We start from the raw sequence: 24,457 nt of genomic DNA, 5'->3' as shown, positions 1-24,457 counted from the left end.
TTGTATGTGTGATGAAGATGGGGTGAAAATGATGGGTACTAAATGGAACAATTATCTTGCGATAACCAAGTCTTTCTTGCTAATGTGCAGGAAACTGTGTAGTTATCAATAATCACAGGTTATGCTACAGATAATGTATAACCGGTATGTAAGATATAAAAATAAATGTATATTAATTGGAAATAGACAATGTGACAGAAATAGCTTAAAACTGAAACAAGATGGCATAGTTCTAAAATAGCTGTTATAGGGAAATACACTGATTTGGACAAGACAATGGAGTGCCATGGGGAAACATTATTCAAAACATTAACCTTCCTCTGAGCAGCGTGCAATATTAAAACAAGTACATCAAGACAGAACAGAGGTTGGGAGCCATCAACTCTAGTATGTGGGAGGCGATAAAAAAAAATATACACAACAATGCATTTAGTAATAAAAGGCAGAAAACTTAAATCTGAAATAAGGAAATTATTCTTTACCTAAATGGCAATAACAATGCATTTAGTAATAAAGGGCAGAAAACTTAAATCTGAAATAAGGACATTATTCTTTACCTGAATGGCAATAAATCCTTGGAATAAGTGTCACCACATGAGACCGGCAGTAACATAATAAAAGGACTGAAGACAGGGTTGGAAAAGTTGCAATGTAAATGATTTGTCACAGAATCAGACCGACCACCTATTTTTTTATATAGACACATGGGGAACTGCCTATTCTGACCAGAATACTTCTATATCAATAAAAATTCTTATGACAGAAGAACACTGGAATTTTCCCACCAAATGGTCCTTAATTTCAAAGTGGGTAACAAACAGAAGGGACCACATTAGAGAAAACAGAATGTATGAAACCCTACCCCTAAGAGAGCATGAGGAAGGCTAGTATACATTTTCTGTTATGGTCCAACTCTACTTTCTGATGGATGTTAAACTCAGACAATTTAAAAACTAAAAGATTTTGTGGTCTGGATGTACGCAATACAACTGTAAAGTTTGTCACAAAACATAGTTCTGTTTAACAGAAGTTATGAAAAAGTATTTCTGAATCTTTGGCAAAAAGTTGGCAGAAAAAGTGAAACTGAAAATAATGTGAATATAAAGCTTTACTCTTCCTTGCAGTATTTTAAAACAACATAAAATGATATGCTTCTTCAGCACAAAAATAATTTATAGTCTGAAAGTTGGTAGACAAGATGAGGGGACACCTTCCCTCATGGTTAAGGCAACATATATTAAATGCCAATACAGTTATGTGCTTCCCAATAATAAATGCTTAACAGTTTTCATAACATCGTACAGAGAGATGATTTTCACAGCATTTCAAGATACATTCTCTCCCCATGCAGAGAACAGAACAAAATTCTAACACAAAGTAATTTCGGAACAAACACAAATTTGTCATTGAATAAGTAACTTCAACAGCAGTGTATTAACAACAATAGAAACTATGCTAAAACAAAATCTGGCAGATATTTATTTTCATAACACAATGTTGCAAACATGTCAAAAATTACTTGGCAATAAACACTTCCATATTCTACTGTATATTACAGCACCAGCAGTAGCTTATATGAAATGTGTAACCCCTCAAGTGGCCTAGAACAAAGCTCAGAAAACAAAGTAAACACAATTTCCCTAGAAGAAATGAAAAAAAATATTATGAGGGAAAAATTAACATATATGGGCACATAAAAGTAAAGCTGTATAAACAGATTTTCATTCAGTTTTCAGTTATTCTGCATCCTAGATTATAGAATAATCCAGAAATATAACTTTCTTTCTTCAAGTGAGAACGAAAAACCTACAATAAAATAACACAATGCAAAAGGTATTGGCTGGTTACAAAATAACAAACAATGGGCATATATATGAATATTCAACTTATTCTGACAAAGGAAACTAACAGTGCAGCATTTGATTTGGGGAAAATCATGGAGCAAAATATATAAATTCTATGTGCAGATAAATTAAAACATTTTTAAAGAAATATTAAAAATATCTTACAGGAAGACAGGGTTAATTTTACAGTGTCACTACTTTGAACTTTTGAATAAGTGACCATTAAAACGATGATACAATGAAAATATTTAAAGGAAAATAGATGTTCTTTAAATATAATACATACACTGTTATTCAAATGAAACAAAAATATTTAATTTTAATGTTTTATAGAAACCAGTATAAAAGTTAGCAGCAGCATCATAGATTGCAAATTGTGCAACACCCTTTGTGCAAAACATATATAACTTAAAACATTTATTTTGGATTTCAGTCAAGATAATATACTTTTATTTCTTTCTAGGTCTGCAGTAAGTGCCAGCCTTCTTTCCTTTTTCTTTAGTGTCTTTTGAGTCTGTCAGTTTTCTACTCCTTAAAAACATCTTTGGATCACTGCCCTGCAAACACCTATCTTTAATAAAATGAGCACAGTCCTTCTGTTTAGTTCTTACAGATGATCTCTCTACTGATTTGCAGTCTCTGCCACACTTTTTCTTAATTTTGGAAGTCTTTTCTTTCTGGCAGCAGGCAGTTGCTAACTGACCATCTTTAACACAGCTGGATGCTGTCTTCTGCATTCGGGTTCTACTTGTCCTGCTATTTATTACTTGCTTTTTTACAAGATTTTTTTTGCCTACCACTCCCACCTTCTCTTTTGGGCAACGCAAGTTTGACGACATCTTATTAGTACAAGACAAATGCTTTTTCGGCATTTCCTTTTTCTTATTTTTCCTGGGCATTTTTTTCTCACAAGTCCTTTGTCCCTTTTCACATTTTCTACTAGGACAAGTTTGTTGCATTCTTAGTGATTTTATGGTACTTGATGGCTTCTGTTTAAACCTCTTTTTGTTGACATTCTTCTCTGGATTTTCTTTTGCTATCAACTGTTTGTGTGTTGTCCTTGATCCCTTTGGAATAAAAGGAGATAAAGTCTTGGTACTCTTTGTTTTAGAAGACTGATTCAAAGGAGAAACTACATACTGCTTAAACGAATCCCCAGATTTGTCTGATGAGAATGGTAGTTGTGTCACTGAAGACAAAGAGCCACTTCTAGAGGGAGTCAATACTTTCTGACTTATACTACTATCACCTATTTTTAACTTTAATGCCTTTGAGGACGGTGACAATGAAGATGCTGTGCAAAGATCAGACCCCTTAACAGATATGGAATTTGAACTTTCTCTATGCAGCTTCTCCTTGTTTATATCAGGGCTAAGGCTTCGAAACAATTTTCTAATGTGAGGACTTTTAGATTTGCTCACACGTAATCCTCTTGGTGGAACCTTCATTATCTTATTTGTCAGTGGATCGTAATACTTAAGCGGGCACATTTTGTATTTGTATTTTATGGAACCCTTACAGTCTAATGACTGACTGCGCTTTTTTTTCCTGGAAATCCTACCAACATTAGCTGAGATCTTAGCATTCTCACGTGTAGACAGTACATAGACTACTGCTTTAGGCTGCAAGGGGCTCATGATTTTGCTGTAAGACTCAGGCAGCGTAACAGCACATAGACTTGTTTTCATTTCAGGTGTCTGTTCATGTTCCAGTACACTGACCTTTGTTGGTGGGCTATATGACTCATTGTCTTTCCTTACAAGTTTTCTTTTCACTACTGGGTGGTTCACAATACTTGTCTGGGTGCCATGACTAACCTTCACAATCTGGCATCTTGAAGCTATATGCAATGTCCTTCTTTCTGGTTTGAAACAATCTAGCTTGGGTGGTGTATCAGATGGAAATGGCTGATAATCGGAGTCACTATCATGAAAAGGAAGATCTTGAGGTATGTCTTCAAACGTAGCATGCATACAAGGCATCGCAGAGTCACTCTTTTCTGTCTTCACTAGCTTGCACTTTCCTTTACTATATCTGGCTACAGGTTCACTATTAAAGTAACACTTAAACCTCCCTACTCTGAATTCCCTAACTAGTTGGTCAACTTTCAAATTATCCTCATGCATAATCTGAGACCATGTCTTTCCTACGAAGGATGGAGGCACATTTGGTAATGGAGGAACACTTAGTCTTTCATCAGAAGGTCTGGGGTACAAATGTAATACTACATTTTCATCAGGAAATCTCTTAAGCACAGAATGAAGCTGAGGTTCATACTGCTTGTCTTTAAAATTTACACTGACTTCTCTGAGATGCTCCAGTTCAGTTTCATTTTTGCACAGGCAGTTCTCTCTCTGAACAAGTTTGTCCCAGTCAAAACAAATGCTGGAGCTCTGAGAGCTAGTACAGTTTACTGGTGGGTTAATGCTGCTTTCTTCATCTGTACAGCCTGAATGGTCCTGTGCTGCTCCATAACAATACTTCTGAATGACTTCTTCAATTATGTCAGTCAAGGAGTCCTCTGCAGTATGAGAACCAGTCACATTTTTGTAATCCTGCGGTTTCTGCTTTACATGGGACTTCTGAGCAACTTCAGCTTGGAATTTTCTTACACCAAACAAGCCACAAGCTGCTTCTGTTAACCTGAGATAAGAAAGAGACTCTGTGGTGGTGATGTCCTGAGGTTCTAAGTTACGATGCTTTGTGAATGATGTTCCTGAGGAGACATTTATAGTGATGCTTGGCATTACTGCAGGTCTCTGATGTGAAGATAATGCCATTTTGTGGTGTGCTGTGTCAAGCGTAGAGGAGAAGTGGTAAATACAAGGAGTCCTATTACTTAACTTCTTCAGCTTGCAGTCACTGCTACATGGTGAAGATGGTATCTTGCAGGAAGTGGAAAACTGGGTAAAGGTTGGGTTCTTGTGCAAACCAACAGATGATGTGCTTTCAGGTACACCAGGTGAGATAGGGCTACAAACAGTCTTAGAAGAAATATCTTGTTTTGGCAAACTACTTTTAACACTGCTGTGTGCAACCTTGGGTTGTTTGGCAGATTCTGGCAATTTTCTATTCACTGGGTTCTGTTTCTGAAGCAAGGAGGAACCCTCTGTCATCAGGCTATCTCCTTGTGAAAACTTGCCTCCGAGAGAATCCAACATCTGACAGGACTCACTATCACTGCTTTGAACCTTTTCTGTCTTGCCAGTATAAATGCTTGGCAGCTCTTCTCTTGTTCCAACACTCTCTTTATCCTCATCATCATCAAGCACAAGCACTTGAGTAACATCTGAGAAATTTGCTTTTGGGATGAGAGGTATGCCAACAGGAGGAAGGTCAATATAAGCAGGCCTAAAATATAATTGCACAAATTATTACATACTGAATTGTTACAGCTTTATAACACAGACACATTATTCTATTATCTCTGACAACTCACACCAGAAATTTAAAAAATCCACATAACCATAAATGTACTTTCTGTCATTTAGAAAAGGCTGCAGAAGCTCTGATAACTCATGAAGCTGAATCTCACATTCAGATAAGAAAATATACAGCAGGTAACTACTGAAAGCTGTCACCTGTATATGGCACAAGTGAGGTAAAGGGCAAAGTACAGGCAGCCTGATGGCTTAAGAGGGAGCCTAACTGTTTGGATGCAGACTTACACAGGTACAAAAATTGGTCTGTTAGTAGTTTTCCTAGCAAGTCTTCAATTAAGGGAGAAGGCACTACTTCTTTAGTATATATTTTAAGCAGGTATCTCCTGCTGGAGCACAGCAATTACAATGCAGACCAAAGGATACAAGATGCTCATACATTAATAGAAATTGTGTGGCACAAGTTACACACACAGTATTAACAATGCTTAAACTGTATATCATGTGATACGGTATTTAAGGAGTTTCTGTCTTCCACTTATATCGCACACTTCTGCTGGTCAGACTAGATATTATTTCTGCTGTTGTTGAACACCAAAATTAAGACCACTGCATTGTAATAAGTAATGTTTACATAAATCTGCTCTACTTCCATCCCTCCTCTCACTTAAAATCCTCTTACTTTTCCCTCTACTTGTATCAAAACCTCTCACTTTTCCTTGTTATAGGGTGTAACTCCAGGCTAAATCCAAACCAGCAGTGTGGAACGCACCTCTACCAGCCTGAAGCTCAATAATCCCTCCTCAACTACACTACACTAGTGTGGCAACAAAACAACTTTTCTCAATGTATGTTTAAATCCGGGGTTTATATTACATTTATCTGTAAGTAATAGCTGCACGTACACCACCAAACCTTAACTCTCCTGCTCTCTCACCCCCTATTCTGCTTTCCCTGCACTCTTGCCTTTGCTGTAACCCACCTTCTCTACAGCTAACCACACCCTTTAATCTCCCCTAACCAATCACATTCTACCATACACTTTCCACACTCTCCCATCTCCCAGACCTATTACTATCCTTAACACATATACAACAGCCACAACTCCACCTAACTATAAGATCTAGCTCAACCCCACCTACCTTTATCCCTCTTTTCACTCACCTCCTATACCACTATATCAATTCCCACTATCACTTCCCACTCAGTCATCTATCTCTAAACATAATGCTAACATTATCAACCAGAGATAAACACACTACTGTGTCTACTTCTCTCTCTCCAATCTATTTACTCACCCCTCATACAATACTTTCTCACCACTAATTCTTCACATTACACATCTCTCCATTCACTTACTGTACAATGTCTACAGCTCCCCAAATTCACAGGATGAAAATTCTATCCCTTCGCACAATTGGAATCATCCTACTAATACTTGCCTACCATCTAACATCCTGTCACTGCTCTCTTCACAACTATAACCCCTTCTACAAAACTACAAATGCCCACCACCACCAAACACCTCAAACTAGTCCTAAAATTACATCTAACATCTACAACACAACTTACATAGACTACTTCCCATATAAATACTACCAAGTCCACTCAAAAACTCAAACAATTCTTAGATGCAACAAACTACTAACTAAAATCATGAAAACTGTAATAAATATAATTGCTCAACTACAACTCACTGGTGATATCCATCCTAAACTTGGCCACAAACCTATGAAAAACAAGCCATCCCTCCTACCCCACAGCACTATTCTATCATCCCTTCCCCCCCAAGGGACCCAACCTCCTACTAAATATAAATCCAAGAAGCATAGTCAACAATGTCGATGAACTCCATGCCTTACTCTCCTTATACTCCCCTGATATAACCATACTTACTAAAACCCATCTCAAACCTGAAATTAAAAATAATGAAATTCTCCTTCCAGGTTACAACCTACACAGATGTGATTGTACTAAGATACAAGCAGGTGGGACAGCCATAATGTATAAACCAAATTTAGAACTAGAAGTCATTGACCCAAATGTCCCTAAATTTACCAGCATTGAACTATTACTCACCAAACTGAAAATGAACGACAACAAACATCTAATAATTATTGCTATTTACATTCCACCAGGTAACAATACAAACACTGCTGAAGATGTACTTCATTGGATATCTCAAACCTTCCCCCAAGAAACCATTATAATGGGCGACCTCAATACTGATTGGTCCACATACAACTTCAATAACCCTACCAACTTTATAAACCTACATGGTTTCTCAAAACCTATACAAATTGCAACCAGAATAGATAAAACCTCCAAAAAACATTCTATACTAGCTTGGACCCTTACTAACAAACCATCACTAACATTCCAAGTAGCTTGCCTCCCTGATAGTATCCCCACTTATCTGGTCAGACATCATGGTAACCCAGCCAGGAAATCATGCCTTCGGCAAATTTGAAGCAAAAAGTAATTCAATGCCCAAACATGCCTTTCCATCTTATAACGGTGTAATTGGTCACCCCGCAAAACCCTTCCCTAGACACTGCTGTACAGTACTTTAATACCGCTTTTCTTGATATCTTAAACAGCTTAGCCCCCTGCCGAAATGCTTGACTAAAAACCCACCACACACCATGGCTAAGTAAGTACACTAAAAACCTGCTAAAGCGAGGAGAGAAAGCCTGGGCACTGTGGAAAATCAATAAAAATCAAGCAAATGTACTGCTATACACACTTAGAAACAAAGCCAAGTCCCAAATCAAATCAGACAAAAAACATACTATACTGCTGCTCAACAACAACACTAGAACAGTCCCAAAAAATTCTGGTCCACTATAAAAAAACTTCTACAACAGGAAATGCTTCCACCCCTAACCCCTCAATAGCTTGTACAGCTGACAGCATAGCCACACAATTCAACACCTACTTCACAAAGTCCATTCACTCGCATATCAACTCTCATCAAAATACCCCTCCAAATAGCCCAACTACATCCAATGAAGCCAGTAACACCTTCCCCTTTAAACCTGTTCCAACCCATACCATACAAAAATACTCACCAAACTCAGACCCACCTCCCTAGCAGCAGATAACCTACCAACAGAATACCTAAAAAATAGCTGCAGAAGCAACTGCCTAGCCCATCACTATTTTGATCAACCGCTCTATTACAGAAAATTATATTCCCCTAAACTGGAAAAATATCTTACATTACCTGGCACAAAGGGGGCAGCTCTACTGAACTATCAAATTACAGGCCCATTGCCATCCTACCACCCTTTTCCAAAATACTAGAAAAATGTATTCACAAGCACAGTTTTTAAACCACCTGCTATCCAACAACTTCTTATCTCATACATAACAAGGGTTTCCGCTCATACCACAGCAAAACAACTGCCTCCTAAGCTTTACTGACACTGTAAATCAACACAGAAACCAGGGAAAAATTGTCTATTCCATCTTTTTACATCTCTACAAAGCTCTGATATGGTCTCCCACCAGAAACTACTCGATGACCTTCCATCGTAAATCTTAACCACTCTTCCCTAGCTTCGTTCCACAGCTATCTTACTGATCGACAACAAGCTGCTGAATGGCATCAGGAGCTCTCAGCCCTACTACCACTCAACACAGGAGTTCCCCAATGTTCCACACTAGGTCCACTACTCTTTACTATTTTTTACCAACCAACTGCACAAATCTACTCCCCTTGCCTTTGTCATCCAATACGCAGACAACTCGACCCTTATCTGGACTGCACCTTCTATAAAACAACTAGAAACCACAACACAACAGTCCTCCTCAGCAACAGAAGCCTGGCTAGCAGATTCAAAACAAATGCTGAACCCATCCAAGACTAAATTGATGCTCTTTCACTGTATCAAATCACATGATATCCCAACCACATTCCAAATACACTCCTCAAACAACACCACAATATCATCCATCCTCAAGAAGACTTGTAGTAAACTGGGCTTTCTGTACAGAATCACACCTTTCCTTAATAATCACACCAGACAGGATATAGCTAGAACGCATCTCTTCTCCACCCTACTATATATGCCTCTTCCATCTTCACAAACCTAAGCAAAACTGAGTCACTACAGCTAGAAACACAGCTACAACAAAATAGCAAAATTCGCTACCAATTTTCCACATAGGTCCCACCACTGTACTGCCGTACATCAACTAAAATGGTTAGAACTAACCTACACCCAAACTCATTTCCACCCACAGAATGGTACACCAACCTGACAAAACCCCTGCCCTTCATCTAATGTGTTGACATTATTCTACCATTTAACTACTCCGATCATATCATAAAACACTATCACAGATCTCCAAAAGCAAAAAACAAAACCAAAAAAAAGCTGGAGCCTCCCTCTACTGCAATTACATCTCCAAAATATGGAATACCATTCCTCAACATATCATAACCACTGCCAGTCCATTGCAATTTTAAAAACTCCTAAAAGACTACCTCAGTAACAATTGGATCTGCGCATGTATCAGCCCTGGCTAATACCTCCCAAAGCCCATCAACTCATTTTTCTAGCCTCTGCCACCCCCTTGTATATATACACCAATACCCACCTTACTATTTATACTCCTCTCACTTACCTCCTGCCTCTCCTCGTTCTACTCATTCTACTTATAATAAAACCTTGAACATACCCTTACTGGTTGTCTGTAGATTGTCATCTATCTCTGACATACAATTATTCTATAGAATCTCTAAAACTCAGGAATACTATACCACTGAGACTGAATGTTCACCTTACAGACTGTGCTCTCCCTGTATAATTATTACTATCCCAACTCTAAAATCTCGCATTCACTATCACTGAAATTGAATGTGTGTGCATTTACTCTTGTCCCTGTTTTACTCTGTAACGGTGTGTATTTATCTACTCTTTTGCCTATAAAACTTTTTAACTGTTCTATGCAGCTTTTCTCCCTGAGTTTCCTCTGAAAATGGGCTTTTATCCAGTCGGTCCATCCACGTAAACAAATGTAAAATAAAAAGAAAGAAGGAAAAAAAGTGGAACTGCATGCGGTACTCAATGTAAAATTTGATAAAGTGCCCCTCCCCTCACAGTGCACCCAAAACTGGGGAAAACATTTTCAACAATCAATAATAAGTAAAAACTGGGAAAACATTTTCAACGATCAATAATAAGTAAAAATATATAGTTCCTGAGCTGTACTTGTTCATTCTGGTAATGTATGCAAAACTCTGACAGTTGCAGGGAACATACTAGCAGAATTAGAAACCATGGGTCCACAACATAAAGTAAAAAAGAAATGAAACTCTATAGGAAGACATGGTAACAGTTCAGTCCCTACCACCCACAGCTACGGTGGTACAAAAGGAAGCTATCTGTCTCTGGAGAAAAATATCATAATAAGGGCTGTGAAGAAAGAGAGAGGGTGTTACACACACAAGAGATGTGTACAACTCAATCAAAAGAACTAGGACAATGAAAAAAATAGATGGTATAGGACTAATTAAAAATATGAAAAAGGAGAAGATGGAAAATTAAATGTAGAAATAACACACTAATAGAGTGACAGCATGTGCAGAGGCAGGCAGGGGGGTACAGTTGCAATAATATTTTAGAAAGAGATGAACATGGTCTTGAGGTGAAGAAAAATGAAGCCCTGACTATAGCTCAGATGAACCATGTTCAATTAGCTGCCAGAGAAGGACGACCGTGACAGACTGATGTCAACATTTCTCATCGCTTGGGGGGGGGGCTTCTAGACCTAAAGTATTCATGGCACCTAGCAGTGGCTGGGTGCATCACCTGTTTGTAGTGGCCAGGCTGGCTCCCCCTGCCAATAAAAATCTCTCCTTGGTAAAGCCAGGAAGAGGGAGAAGCATTTAGGAGAGCAAACATGCCTCCTTATCCCTACCAGGAAGCAACTGCAAGTCAGCAAAACTGTCTGTGGGACAGATGGGAAGGGTGCTGCTTGATACCTAAAGCTGGCTTGCTCCCTACCACCTAACTCTCACCAGACAGGGAATGAATACACTGAACAGTTTTCCAAAAACATAAGGACCACAGGGCTCTCATCCATGAAGGAACAAATGGGCAGACTGGGTAGGGGAGCCAACAGGCAGGTCTCAAGAATGTGGTGGTGGGGGGACAGTGGAGGGGAAATATGCTTCTTGCAACAAACAAAGTAGAGGGGAACAAAGGAAGAAATGTGAAGGGGAACAGAAAGAGGAATAACGAGAAAGAAGAAATGTACCTTCCCTTGAAAAGAAAAGCCAGAACATTTCAATGATTCCTAGTAAGAAACCAGTCAAGGAGGTAGGCGGATACTAAAGATGTATGGAAGGCAGGAATCTCAGATTGTGAGAATGGTACTATCGAAGTAAGTGAAAGGAGAGGGAGAAACTGTGGAGGTGGGTTCAAAGCAAGTGGCGAATGGAACAGAAATTAAGACACATGATGCAACATATCTTGGCAGATAATCAGAAGGAAAAAAAAAAGAACTGGGTGCAAAGAAACTAAGGTAGTGATAAGATGACTAGCGCAGTAGGTGACACAAGTAAGCAAAAGACAAAACCAAAAGAACTTAAAAAAAAAAAAAAACAGAGAAATAAATTTACAAATACAACAAAACAAAAGCAGAGGACTAAAAAAGGCATGAACAGAAGCTACAAAACAAGAAATAGAGGGCATAAAGGGAAATAAACCAGAGGTGTTAGGAAGGAAAGGGTTTTGAAATCAGCCAAAAATCAAAATAGGTGGAGTACCTCGCAAGAAGCATAAAAGAAAGAAAAAGTAAGAACATACTTATATTAAGGATTATGGATGAAGACTAAAACTGGAAAAAATTGTGCACACCATAGAGAAGGCTTCTTTTTACAGGGTATTACATAAGGGAGGAGACGCCAAGGAATTAAATGTGGGTATAGGAGACACTGCAAGTGAGACAAACAATCGATAAGGAAATCATTGCAAAAGACATGAGGACAACAAAATGAATTAGAGAGAGAAGAAATCAAAGATAGATGGATACGCAAATAATTCTATAAAAGAAATTAGATGCACAAGAAAGTGGGAAAAACTGCCAAGATCAATGATACAAGCAAGAATGGTTTTGCTGCAGAAGTTGAAAGAAAAAAAGAAACTAGGAGTCTATGATTTTATTAACCTACGTAAATCACAACGCCAACCAAGAAAATTAAATGAATGAACCGCAAGCTGAAATTGAGGAAACGAGTATTTTACTTTATAAAAGACTTAGTAAAAAAAATATACAAAAGTAAGCGCTTTCGTAAGGTACACTGACCAAACTTCATCAGACAATAAAATAATACCACAGTTCAGCATTTATATCACACCCACGCCCTTCAATTAATTAATCAAATCATGAATACCCACACTTAATTGATAACACAAACCTTAGCACTTAAACAGAACACGAAAAAACATATAAATTGAATGAAATAAGAATAAATGAAAAAATAATATATATAATTGCACATAATTAATACATAAAAGACCCGTATTCAAAATAATATATATGAAAATGAGAACGTCTCATCTGTCTAATACCCTGAGCTTTAATTTACTACTAATAGAAATAGTGTCATTCAACCTGGGGGAACATGAGCGTTGAGGGAGACCTGCCACCAAATTTCTTTATCTTCTAACCATAACTTCCATGGTCCACCATGATCTCTCAGCTTGATCTGCTGTAAAACCACAAATTTAAAGGCATGGTCGGGAAACATTTTAATATGCCTAAACAACGCATCTTTTTCCCCACACCTACGAACATCATATAAATGTTCGTAAATACGCTGACTCAACTTCCGTTGAGTTTTCCCGACATAAAAACCGGGACATTGTGAACACAAGGCAGCATACACTACCCCTTGTGTATGACAGTTAAACTTGCCCTTAATAGAAATAACCCTGTCGCATAACCTGTCGCATATCTTGACCTTAGATGTTAGTAAAATATTTTTGCACTGACTACATGCACCACAAGATGTCATCTTACTCTGTAAATTACAGTCCTTAACTTGTTCCAATATATTTTTTATGTTCCTACCCCTCCTGAACACAAATTCTGGATACTCTCCAAAAAAAGATCCCAAAACGGAATCACTTTTTAAAATGGTCCAATTATTTTTAACTATGTCCTGCATAGTGTAGCTATCATTGGAAAAGGTAGTCACCAGTGAACAAGACTTTTCATTCCTCCTCCCAGACCCCCTAGACATCTCCACAGTTAGTAAATCAGAAGATCCATCACGGTCAACTGGGTTAATTATGTCAACATTGGTAAATGGACCTACCATGCTCAATACATTTTCCCCCAAGTTATTCAAAATAGGTTTAAAATAACCACTATCAAGTGATTTAATTGATGAATGTGATTTTGTGTGTCAAATGTTCATGGATAGAGCCTTTCCCAAGTATCTCATCAAGCCTTTCCCAAGTACATTTGTTTCCATAAGAGACTAAGGATTGTTAGTAAGTGTTAATGTTTTAAGTAGTACTATCTAGAGCCTTTGTATAGGTTTTTGGTTATTATTAGAGACTATCAGATAGTATGTATTGTAGGACCTATACAGCTATTAAGGAGCATAGCCCTTTTAAGAAATGACTTTATAAAATAATCAATTAATCAATTTACTTTATGCCAGCCCACTTTTAGTTTTTTGAATAAAAGTCATGTTTTTTGTTATTTTAACTGACTCTGAAGAAGTCTCCGAACGGAGAAGAAAGCGCTTGGTCGATTTTTGTATGCTGTGGAGTTATTTTGTGGACTTTATTAAAGCTTTTCAGTATTGGATATTCTTTGGCTGCTTATTTTTGCAATGGATGGTTCAGGACTGCCTTTATTGTTCTCGGAGCAGGTTGATTTGGTTTTGTGCTTTTTTAGGCTTTGCTTTCGAGCTTGGGTTACGAGTTGTTTTGTATCTCATCAATAATATTAGAAGGGAGGTAATAATTCCTGCCTTCCCTCAAACCTAATTGTTTAACATTATTCTGCATGTATTGCTCCCATGAATTCTGTTTCAATGAAATTAGCGCCTCCCATTTTTCTAAAGCTACCATCTTCCTGTTCTTTTATGTGCTTTACAATATCCATTAACTTCCTTTACGTTGGGAATACATTTTGAATTCCATTTTCTAGTAACTTTTTTGATAAGCAATACCATTAAACTTAAGACCTTAGTACACTATTCAGCTCTCAGGCAAAATAATCCCTTTCTTAGTTGCAACAATTTATCTCCAACATTTTTGTCAAAGTACTCTTTAGGGAATTTTTTAAAATCTGCCAACTCGTTATATCCTGAAATAACATGTTCCCATTTAACTCGCTCTTCGCCTGCATTTCCTATCCACCCGAGTTAAAATGCTCTGAGATCTACATTGGGTATAAAAATACTTGTACAAAAACCTCCTAAATCTTTGGACTTTGTTCTACAATTAGAAGCCTTACAAATGTCTTCCCATTATTCCTTTGTAAACTGCCTTTCTTCTTTCTTTTCCCAGTCTTTTCTAACCTTCACTGATTGGGTCTTACAGTTATCATGCAATATTTTATATATCCTATTACTTCTTTTAACAGCAGCTTCTGCTCTACACTTCAACTAAAAACTCTGCCAGATCTAGCTTTTATTTAACACTCCTTCTATCCCTTTATCTTTGTCTACACTGTCATATGAATCCCAGATAGGCAACAGAGTCGAAAATCTGCATTCCAAAAAGTCTGCTTAGCTCACTACACTCAATCACCTTTCCTTCCAGAGTTTGCTCTCAGCACCCTGATTTCTTTGATAATCTCCTTCAGTGAATACCAGCCTCCCTCTTGCCTTTTCCTATTCACATACTTGTACTGATATCTAGTGGTAAAATCTCCTTTCTCCATTCCTGCACTAGTTTAGTTCTGACAATACATTCTGCTACTTTATGAATATAATATTCTCTGTGGTTGCTATTTTCCATAAGGACCTGCAGTCAAAATCTTAGTCTCTCTATTTAATCTTTTGACCCCCATCCCCACATTTCATCATCATTTTCCACATCGATTTATAACCTTTTGCTTGAGTTATGTACACAGACCTTAACAACATAGCTCAAAAGTACTCCTTCAAATCAGGAAACCCCAAACCATCTTGTTCAACAGAAAGAGAATCAGATTATCCCACTTGACTGTTTCCCTCTTCCCCTCCCAAATAAATTCCTTCATCTTTTTTATCACAACCTACACCTTCTCCTCTGGTTGAATATATATATATATATATATATATATATATATATATATATATATAGATGGATATATTTATGGATCTAGGACATTTCATCGAAAGCACATTTCACCAAAAGTCAAATAACCGAACACAAATCACCGATGGCACAATTGACTGAAAACATAATTCACCAAAACACATTTCACCTAAAGTGGTATATGGCCTTGTCGCCACTGTAGTTCATAGGTTCATAGGTTCATACTAGGCTATCTGCCCGAGGGCATTTACAAGCCTAGCCCATCGTTTTGTGGCTTACGCCACCCCTTTAGTATGGGGAACTATACCCATTATTTTGCTGTGCCTCTGTTGAGCAGTGACACTGAGGTAATCCCTGGGGTATATCTGCGATCTCCCATCCATTGGTCAAGATTTCTCTTGAACAAGGCCAGCCAGGTGCTCTGCCTCACATGTACCGGGATTCTGTTCCACAGCATAGGAGTCTTTGGGTGATGAATCTATTCCTCCAGCACGTCCTATTAATAGCCGTGTCGAGGTTTAAGTCTCCCGCCCTTGTGGCTCTGATGGATCTAGATTTTTTGAGGTGAAGCATATTCATCAAATCTGGGTTTGACATGGCCTTGTATGTTAGGCAAAGGTCACCTCTGAGCAAGTAAGCGACTGAATAGAGCTGGAGTTCTTTCAGTCGGGCAGCATAGGATAGATTTTTGAGACCCTTTATCCTTTTGGTGAGGAACTTTTGTGGCCTCTCCAGCTGCTGCAAGTGTCGGGTCAGATATATTCCAAATGGGGCATTGTACTCAATCATTGGTCTGATGAGTGATGAGTAAAGGGAGACTATAACCTCCCTTGATCTAGATGAGAATCCCTTCATGATAAGGTGGGCAATGTAGAAGGTCTTCCTAACTACTTTAGCTACATGGGTGTCGAATGACAGACTACTATCAACCTGGGTCCCCAGGTCCCTGATAACTTCTTCTATGCTCAGTGGATTGCCTCCTATTTGGTAGCTAGGGGTAACCTTGTTTTTTCCGAAGGGTATGACTATGCATTTTTTGGCATTTAACTTTAGGCCGTGGCTCTGGCACCAGTTAACGGCTTCTGTGAGACCCTTCTGAAGGATATCTGTGTCAGATGTGTTTTCTACTATGGCGCCCAGTTTGCAGTCATCTGCAAACTTTGTCAGCCATAACCCTCCTGTGTTTGCTTGTACTTCAGAAAAGTAGATGCCAAACAAGAGTGGGCCCAGGACTGAGCCCTGTGGGACACCACTTGTGACAGGCTTTGAGTCTGACATGGCGCCAGCAACTCTGACCCTGTGGGTTCTGTCACTCAGCCAGTTTGCAACCCATCTTGTGATGTATGGGTTAACATTTAAGCTGATGAGTTTTTCAATGATACCCGAGTGGGGTATTGTATCGAAGGCCTTAGCCAGATCGAGGTAGGCTGTATGGACTGCCTTTCCCTCATCAATGGCTTTGGTGACTGTTTCAAAAAAGTCAACCAAGTTTAAAAGGCATGATCTGCCTTTGACAAAGCCAAACTGGGTTGGATCCAAAGTCTGCAAATTCCCAATGTCTTTATTTATGAGGTCCATTATGATCCTCTCCATGGCTTTGCAGATAAGGCTTGTCAAGCTAATGCGGCGGTAATTACCAGGGTCGGTGGAGGCACCGCCTTTGTGAAGTGGGACCACAGTTGCAGTGCGCCACCCCTGGGTAATGTATCCAGAGGTAAGACTTTGATTAAACAGCTGTCCTAGCTGTGGGTTTAATTCCTCATTGAGTTCGTGGAGCACACAGCCGGGACACCATCAGGTCCCATGGATGCTGTGTTTTGCTTTGGAGAGAGCAGTTCTCACTTGGGCTGGAGATGTTTGGGGCTGCAATCATTTGGTATAGATATCTCTCCTTTGGGGAGGGGGAGAAGTTTGCACTGAACCTGTCAGCCAGTATGTTGGCAATGTCTGTAGGATCAGTAATCTTCACATCATTTTGAACTAGTTCTGAGCATATCTGGGAGTTTCCTCCTAGGTTTCTAACATAGCTAAAGAAGGCCTTACGATTGTCTTTTGAGTCTTTAGCTATATTTCTCGAAATTTGCTTTGGATGATTTTATGAGAGCTCTTAGTTTTTTGCTTATAGTGATCAAGGGTGTCTTACCTTTTAAGGATTTTGCTCTATCTTGTAGTAGCTTCCTCCTTTTGTTGTAGAGTTTGTTTATGGCTGGGGTCCACCAGACTGGACGCTTGCCTTTGGTACAAAGAGTCTTTGTTTTGCTTGGGATTGCCTTATCCATGCAGTCCTGCAGGTGCTGGTAGAAGGCATTTGTAAGTGATTCAGCGGCTTGAGTACTGTTTTCCTCGCTCGGGGCCTTAAAGGAGACCACACTAGTCTTTAGAAGTGTGAAGTCGGCTTTTGGAAGTTCTTTACTGTGGTCTTTTTATTTCAGGTGGGGTGGGATGAGGACCTCCAGCGAGATTAGTTTGTGATCTGATCTCACCAGTGAGGGGTATACTTCCGGTGTTGAACATTGTGCTCCCATGTTCGTGATGATGAGATCAAGTATGTTATCTCCTCTTGTGGGAATGGTGACTAGTTGTTCCATGGCATTTGAGTTTATGAATTCCAGGAACTTTTGGGCTAGGGTGTTTGGGCTTGAGTAGTGTTCCCAGTCTATATTTGGGTAATTGAAGTCACCTAGTATGATGGTGTTTGGTGATACATTTATCCCTCTAGTGTTTTCAGGAAGGCCATGTGAGGTTCCTGAGTTTGTGAGGGTGGCCTGTAACATGCTACTATTTGCAGAGCAGTCTTGCCTCACGGTTAATTGCACCTGGATGGTCTCCGATGCATCATGCGTTGCCACCAGTCTTGAGGTGTGGGTGTCCTTGATGAATATGGATACCCCCTCCTTTCTTGGTATTTTCCTGATTTTGGGGCGGAACGCATGATATGAGGTAAAACCTGATAGCTGGGGTGCTCTCAGGAGCCTTGAACCAGGTTTCTGTCACAGCACAGACATCGATGTTCTCCATACTGAGAAGGGCCTCAGTGCGTGCATTTTGAGATTTAGACTTCTGGCATTGAGCAGCATTACCCTTAGTTTATTTCCTTTTTGTGTTCTAGGGTGGTAGGTTTAGAATTTGAGCCTTGCCTAAAAAGGCACTATGGGGTGGCAAGAGCCTTTGCCAATATCCGGAATCAGGGGTGACAGGTGCAAGCCGTCCCATGCGAAGCAGCATGGCTTGTCCAGCATGTCATCCCAGGCAGACAGATACTGGATCCCCTTTGAATGACACCAGTGTTTAAGCCAATTGTTAAAGCTAATCATCTTATCTCTGTATTGTGGCATCATTCTTGGTGAAGGTAGGATACTGCTCAAGGTCAGGGTCATACCTGCCTGGGCTACATAATCAGAGAGCTCCTCAATGTCTCTTTTCATGTAGTCCAAGGAGGTACGTCTCAGGTCATTTACACCAGCGTGGACAATGACTGAGTCATATTTGTACCTGCTGTTGAGAGACCTGAGTGCTTGCGTTATGTGGCGGATTCTAGCGCCCGACAGACAGCTTACTGTGACCTTCTCCTTACTCAGTCTGGTGAGCGGACATCAGTGTGTCTGACTATGGAGTCACCAATGACTAGTGTGTCTGGCATTGTGTTTGGCCTTAAGGGCTGTGACTGTTTGACACTCTGACTGTGAGGTCTATGTGTTGCAGGTGTTGTGTTCTGAGGTGGTGGTTTTTTGGGTGTCTGCTTTGGTGGCCTCTGCTGTTTTGGTAGATTTTTGATCAGAGCCTCCGAGTATGTCTTTGTGTGTTTATGTGTATGATTTGAGGTTGTAATGGTACTATGTGAGACTGGGTCTATAGTGTGTGTGGTAACCTTCCCCTCCTGACTGGTCTTGCCAGTCCTATGTTGAGAGAGCTCAGCCTCCAGTGCGACCCTGGAGTTAGTATATACAGTAGGGGGGTATATGTTAAATGCATATGTTTGGATAAGAGTAATATATTGCAATTGCAAGTATGCATGCATATAGTTGCTAACATTTAAAATATGTGGGGGGGTTACGCCCCCCACACCCCCCGATGTGGGGGGCGGTGCCCCCCCTACTATATATACTAACTCCAGGGTCACACTACTGTGGGGAGAAGGCCATATACAACTTTCGGTGAAATGTGTTTCGTGAATTGTGTTTTCGGTGAAATGTGCACATAAATTTGACTTTCGGTGAAATTTGCTTTCGATGAAATGTCCTATATAGATATATATTTCTATCTAATCTTGCCTTTTGGTCGTACTTTGGTACTTATGCAAATTTTGTATGTTCCTGTTACTAAACTGACATCTACCATACCAAATATTCTCATATGCCACATCAACAATCTACCCTTTTGTTATATTTTCCCTTCTAGGTTGCCCTAGTATACCCCCACTATTGAAAATCATGTTCCAGTCCCTAACCATAAATAATGCTCTCTACTGAAAGCTTACTATTTCACCAAAAATTCTTCCAGGTGCCATAACAGTTTTAGGTGGAATATAAATACATGACTATAATACTCTTCTCATGCCAAAAACACCACCACTATTGTCTAGTTTCATATTTTATTACTACTGCTGAATGCCAATCCTGAAATCCTCTCCTTGTTAAATTCATATGCACACTTCTATCCAAATGTATGTTTTGTAACATTATTTGTACCCTATATTTCTTAACATAATTCAATACTTTCTTCTTTTTTACCCTCTAACCACAAGGCCATTTACATTCCATGTAAAAGCTAACAAGGCAAACATTCTGACAAAAAGCTATTACATTCACATATTACACAAAACATTTATTTTTAATTTACGTTTTCAACTTGCTTACATCCAAAAACTCAGGATTAGCAGTTCGACCTATGTAGTAGAGTCATGTTTATCTAAACTCATCTCACATTTTACCAAACTTTTTGTTTCAATACAGAGATTCAAGAAACAAAATATGAAATATATGTTTGATCCCCCAAACCTCTTAACTTGAGGAAACATTCAAAATTATACAAGTTTCCCCTCCATATAGGCACAGTTGCCTAAATCCATAGATGCACCCACAGGCATTATCTATTCTGAAGTTAGGGTTAACCATGTTGAAGCAAATGCGTTCCCACTTAAATAGATTTCTATCTGTCCTTGTATCTCTATTTCTCTCCCAGATGTGAAAAACTTGCATGTTTTCAGTTAATCAACTTTTAGCCTTAATAAAAAATGCACTGACTACTCCTCAAATAAACGAAACTGCGGACTATTATAATCAATGCAGTAAAGGACTAATGCTGTTGAAGAATCAACTATTTGGATAACCATTCAGCTCCTAGATTTTGAAATGTAATTGCACTAACTACTTGCCAGTTTCTTTTTAAAAGTTAATTATACCTTGTACATTTCACTCAGAAAACACTGTTCAGACTTTCCAGATTACTCAATTGTACCTGCAGACACAGTCTCCAACTAAAAGCATTTGTTAATGGAAAAAAAAAATATATAGTTACTAACTTTGCAAATGCAGGAAAGAACCCGTATAGATTTCACACATTGATCAGCTCTTTCATGATTAAATGATTGCATCTGTTTGATCTTTGCCTTCAGCTAAAAGCAGGTGCTAATGGAAAAATAAACAGCTAATAAGTTTAAAAATGAAAGAACTAACATTTTTGTGTTTTTCGTTATTTGTCTTGTTTTTCAAACCTATATATTTAACCACCACCAGTCTACAGCTTAAACTAAGGACACTGATGTAGACATAAAACCACCACAGAAGAAATTAATAATCTTTAACTCTATTTATAATATAATCAATACACTTTTAAATTCCCCAGCAGCCCAATATTTCAACATTAACTTTAACTTGCTTCTTTTCAGTCTTTATATTAAGTGTAAAGCTGGGATACATTATAATAAAGAAAAAAAAAGTACTTTGGTTAATTTAATATCACTAACATGTATGACAGTCACCGACAGAAAAACTCCACCACACACGCAAAATACCTCTGATTGTATATTATACAGAACTGCTTTACAATACAATCTGCAATTTGCATGACTTTTTAAAAAATGAATAAGAACAAATTCCTTTTAACCAAGTTATGTTTTCAGTCCAGTCAGTGTCCTCCTAAAAAATGAATGGTAAAGTGGGTCAGTGCTTTAGAATCTTCCTACCAGTTTAACACAGTTAACAAACCTCCAATCTTTTTCCATCCCCACTCCTTGCAGAACCACAGTTTATGCATCTAAGCTACATTTAATGGACTGATTTAGTTTAGATACATAAACTATGGTTCTGCAATGAAGGGGGAAACTATATACACAAATTCCACATTGTTGCTGGTCTTCTTCCTGATCATTTCTACCTTCCAGCATTAGTCTCTGGTTAAAGTCCAGGGTAGCCATGATTCTTCTAATTAGCTCTTTGGCTTCTTCTCTCATGCAAGCATTTTTCTTCGAAAGAGTGGCAAGATTTTACAAAGTATCCCTATGGGCTTTGTTATTTTCAGAAAAAATGAGAAGCAGTGTTCCCTTCAACTTCCTAGATCACTTTTTGTTGGCTAAACCTTTTACTTAGCCTGTTTTGCATCCAAAAATGCCTTTAATCTTCCAGGGGATGTATTGTGAAGACTGGTCACTGCAGGCAGCACTGTCTTTTAGCATCTACAGGGCTTCTCAAACTCTTGCGCTTCCTCCTATAATGCACCGTGTTTCTACTTTAGCCACCAGACTGAATTTGCCCTAGGGCGAATGATTTTCACTTACATTAATCTTTATCTTTGAATGTCTAAATTTAGCGATAGATCACTACAATACCCCATAAATGCCACAGGTACTGTCACCTAAGTTCTGGAAAATTGGTACTTCAAAAGTACAAGAAAGAAGGGTATGTTTTAAGTAGACAGGCATGGATTATGAGAATCTAATGTCATGCTACACACAACTATTACACCTTACATGATCTAGTCCATCCATTTCATAGACAGCTAACCATCTTGGATAGAATCATGAAAGAATACCCTTGGAGGATGTTGGCTTTGAAGGAAGATCTGGATCAGCACAAATGCCATCAACATGTTAATTCCTCAAAAAAACGAAGCTAAAGAACTAGACATGTCTCTTGTACAAAGATCCTTGGTTTACCTAGTATAGTCATATTTAACAGAAGGATAAGCAGTCAGATAGCCACTTCAACAAGGTGACTTGTGATGTCTTCTAGTCTAGACTGCTTGTAGTAAAGGGCATAAAATGTTGGTAGTCTTTCCTCAGATCTTTGGTTCTGTAAATACAGAAATGCAACTGCATACACCTACTAGCCAATGCAATTTGTATTCACCCTCGTTGATAAATTCAGGGAAAGAGACTGAAAGATTAACAGGACGATTAAAGTTCAAATCTGAAGATATTTTTGGTAAAAAGGCTGGGTTGGTACTCAAAGAAACCTTACATTTATGGAAACTTAAATATGTAGAGACACAAAAGATGGCTTATGGCTCAGGAACCCTCCTAGCTAATGTTATTACCACAACGAACAATGTCTTCCATCTTAATATTTCAGTGCTGTTCTGGCAACCTGCTCAAATGGAGGAAGCCTTAATTTCACAAGGAAGAAAATGACATCTCGCAAAGGGAAATAACCATTGTAAGGGGATCTTAGTAGAAAAGTCATACACACCTTCATAAACAAGGTTGATGGGATAAACTTTTGTAGCAAATTGAAAATTGCTGCCATGTATAATCTCATATTGGATAAGCTAGATCTCTTGTCAAAGGTGTCGGAGAGACAAGAGAAAATGTCCATTTCCTTTTAGATAGCTTTCTCTTATAGGCAGCAGTTAGAACTTAGACCACCATAGATGGGTAGATGCAGAGTCCCATACTATGACTGCAACCAGAGAAAGCGTGCAGTTATTGTGAGGAAGTGTCAGTCCAAGAAGGCTTGCAAAACGGACTGGTCGGAAAGCCTGGGTAAAGTTGCAGGAAAATAGGTTTCTTCAGCAGGTGAGGCCATAACAGGGAAAAACAAACTTGCTAGGGCCAGAATGGGGCTATGGGAATGACTTTGGTTTTGCACATTTTAGCTTTCAGCATAAATTTCAATCTTAGTGGGAATGGTGGAGAATGTATACTAATCCCAGAGGCCACTGAGGGATGGACAAAAGCCTCCTGTGGACCTGACACTGTTGAAAGATCAGGGAAAAGACGTTAATGCACTTGGAGATGGTTGTAGAGGCCAACTGGTTGCAACAGGGCTTCCCCTAATGGTGGAATACCATCCTAGCCATCATAAGACTAGGAAACCACTTGCAACTCGTCAGTGGACATCTGTTGACAACAGGACATCTGGCTTGAATGGGAATTTTTTATTAGAAAGCGAAAGAAGTTAATCAACCATTAACAAAGACTCATGGCCTCCCAACATAGAATAAGGAACTAGTTCCTTCTTGTTTTCTGATGTATCACGTTACTGAAATACTGTCGGAGTGGACAGTAATTACATCCTGGGAAAGACGCCATTGCAGAACCTCCAATAACAGAATTGTCTTCATCCCCAGTATATTTATATCCAAATAAGCCTCATGCTAAATTCATGTACCATGGACCATCTGACCTAAAAAAAATGCTGACACCACCACCAGTACCACCCAATGGCTGATGCATTACCCTAACTAGAGGAACAGTGAGGAAATTATTCTATAGGTTTCAAAGTTGAACCAACAAAAGGAGAAACTAATAACATACTTTGAATGCATAGGGTCCATTGCAAAACCATCATGTACAACCTTGCAAAGGGAACCGAGTGAATAGCTGCAGCCATGAGGCCAAAGACATTTAGTACAACAACTGATCATGGCCTGAGATACTGTAAAAGAAATCAAATCACTGCATGAACGGACTAAACGGTGTCTGGGGTGAGGTGTGCTTATTTGCAAATAGTGTCCAGGTAGC

General features: G+C 38.9%; 1 protein-coding gene across 5 annotated transcripts in view; it reads right to left on the bottom strand.

Annotated features, from left to right (window-relative positions):
* Nucleotides 1-1,415: 1,415 nt before the first annotated feature.
* The window catches only part of ZDBF2 (zinc finger DBF-type containing 2), a 405,751-nt gene continuing 382,709 nt past the window's right edge, over nt 1,416-24,457 (bottom strand). For 4 of the 5 annotated variants that reach the window (XM_044076017.1, XM_044076013.1, XM_044076016.1 and 1 more), the window contains exon 5: nt 1,416-5,195. In XM_044076017.1, the coding sequence (XP_043931952.1) occupies nt 2,294-5,195 (2,902 nt within the window). In that variant the 3' untranslated portion in view covers nt 1,416-2,293. Of the gene's footprint in view, nt 5,196-21,019; nt 21,105-24,457 lie in introns of those variants that run through there. The other variant, XM_044076018.1, reaches the window with a different exon arrangement.

This window comes from Protopterus annectens, chromosome 6.part1, assembly GCF_019279795.1.
Source record: "Protopterus annectens isolate FY-2018-M chromosome 6.part1, PAN1.0, whole genome shotgun sequence".
NCBI classification, from domain to species: Eukaryota; Metazoa; Chordata; order Ceratodontiformes; family Protopteridae; genus Protopterus; species Protopterus annectens.
The sequence above is the reverse complement of the archived record's forward strand: the minus strand, read 5'-3'. Positions and strand labels throughout refer to the sequence as shown.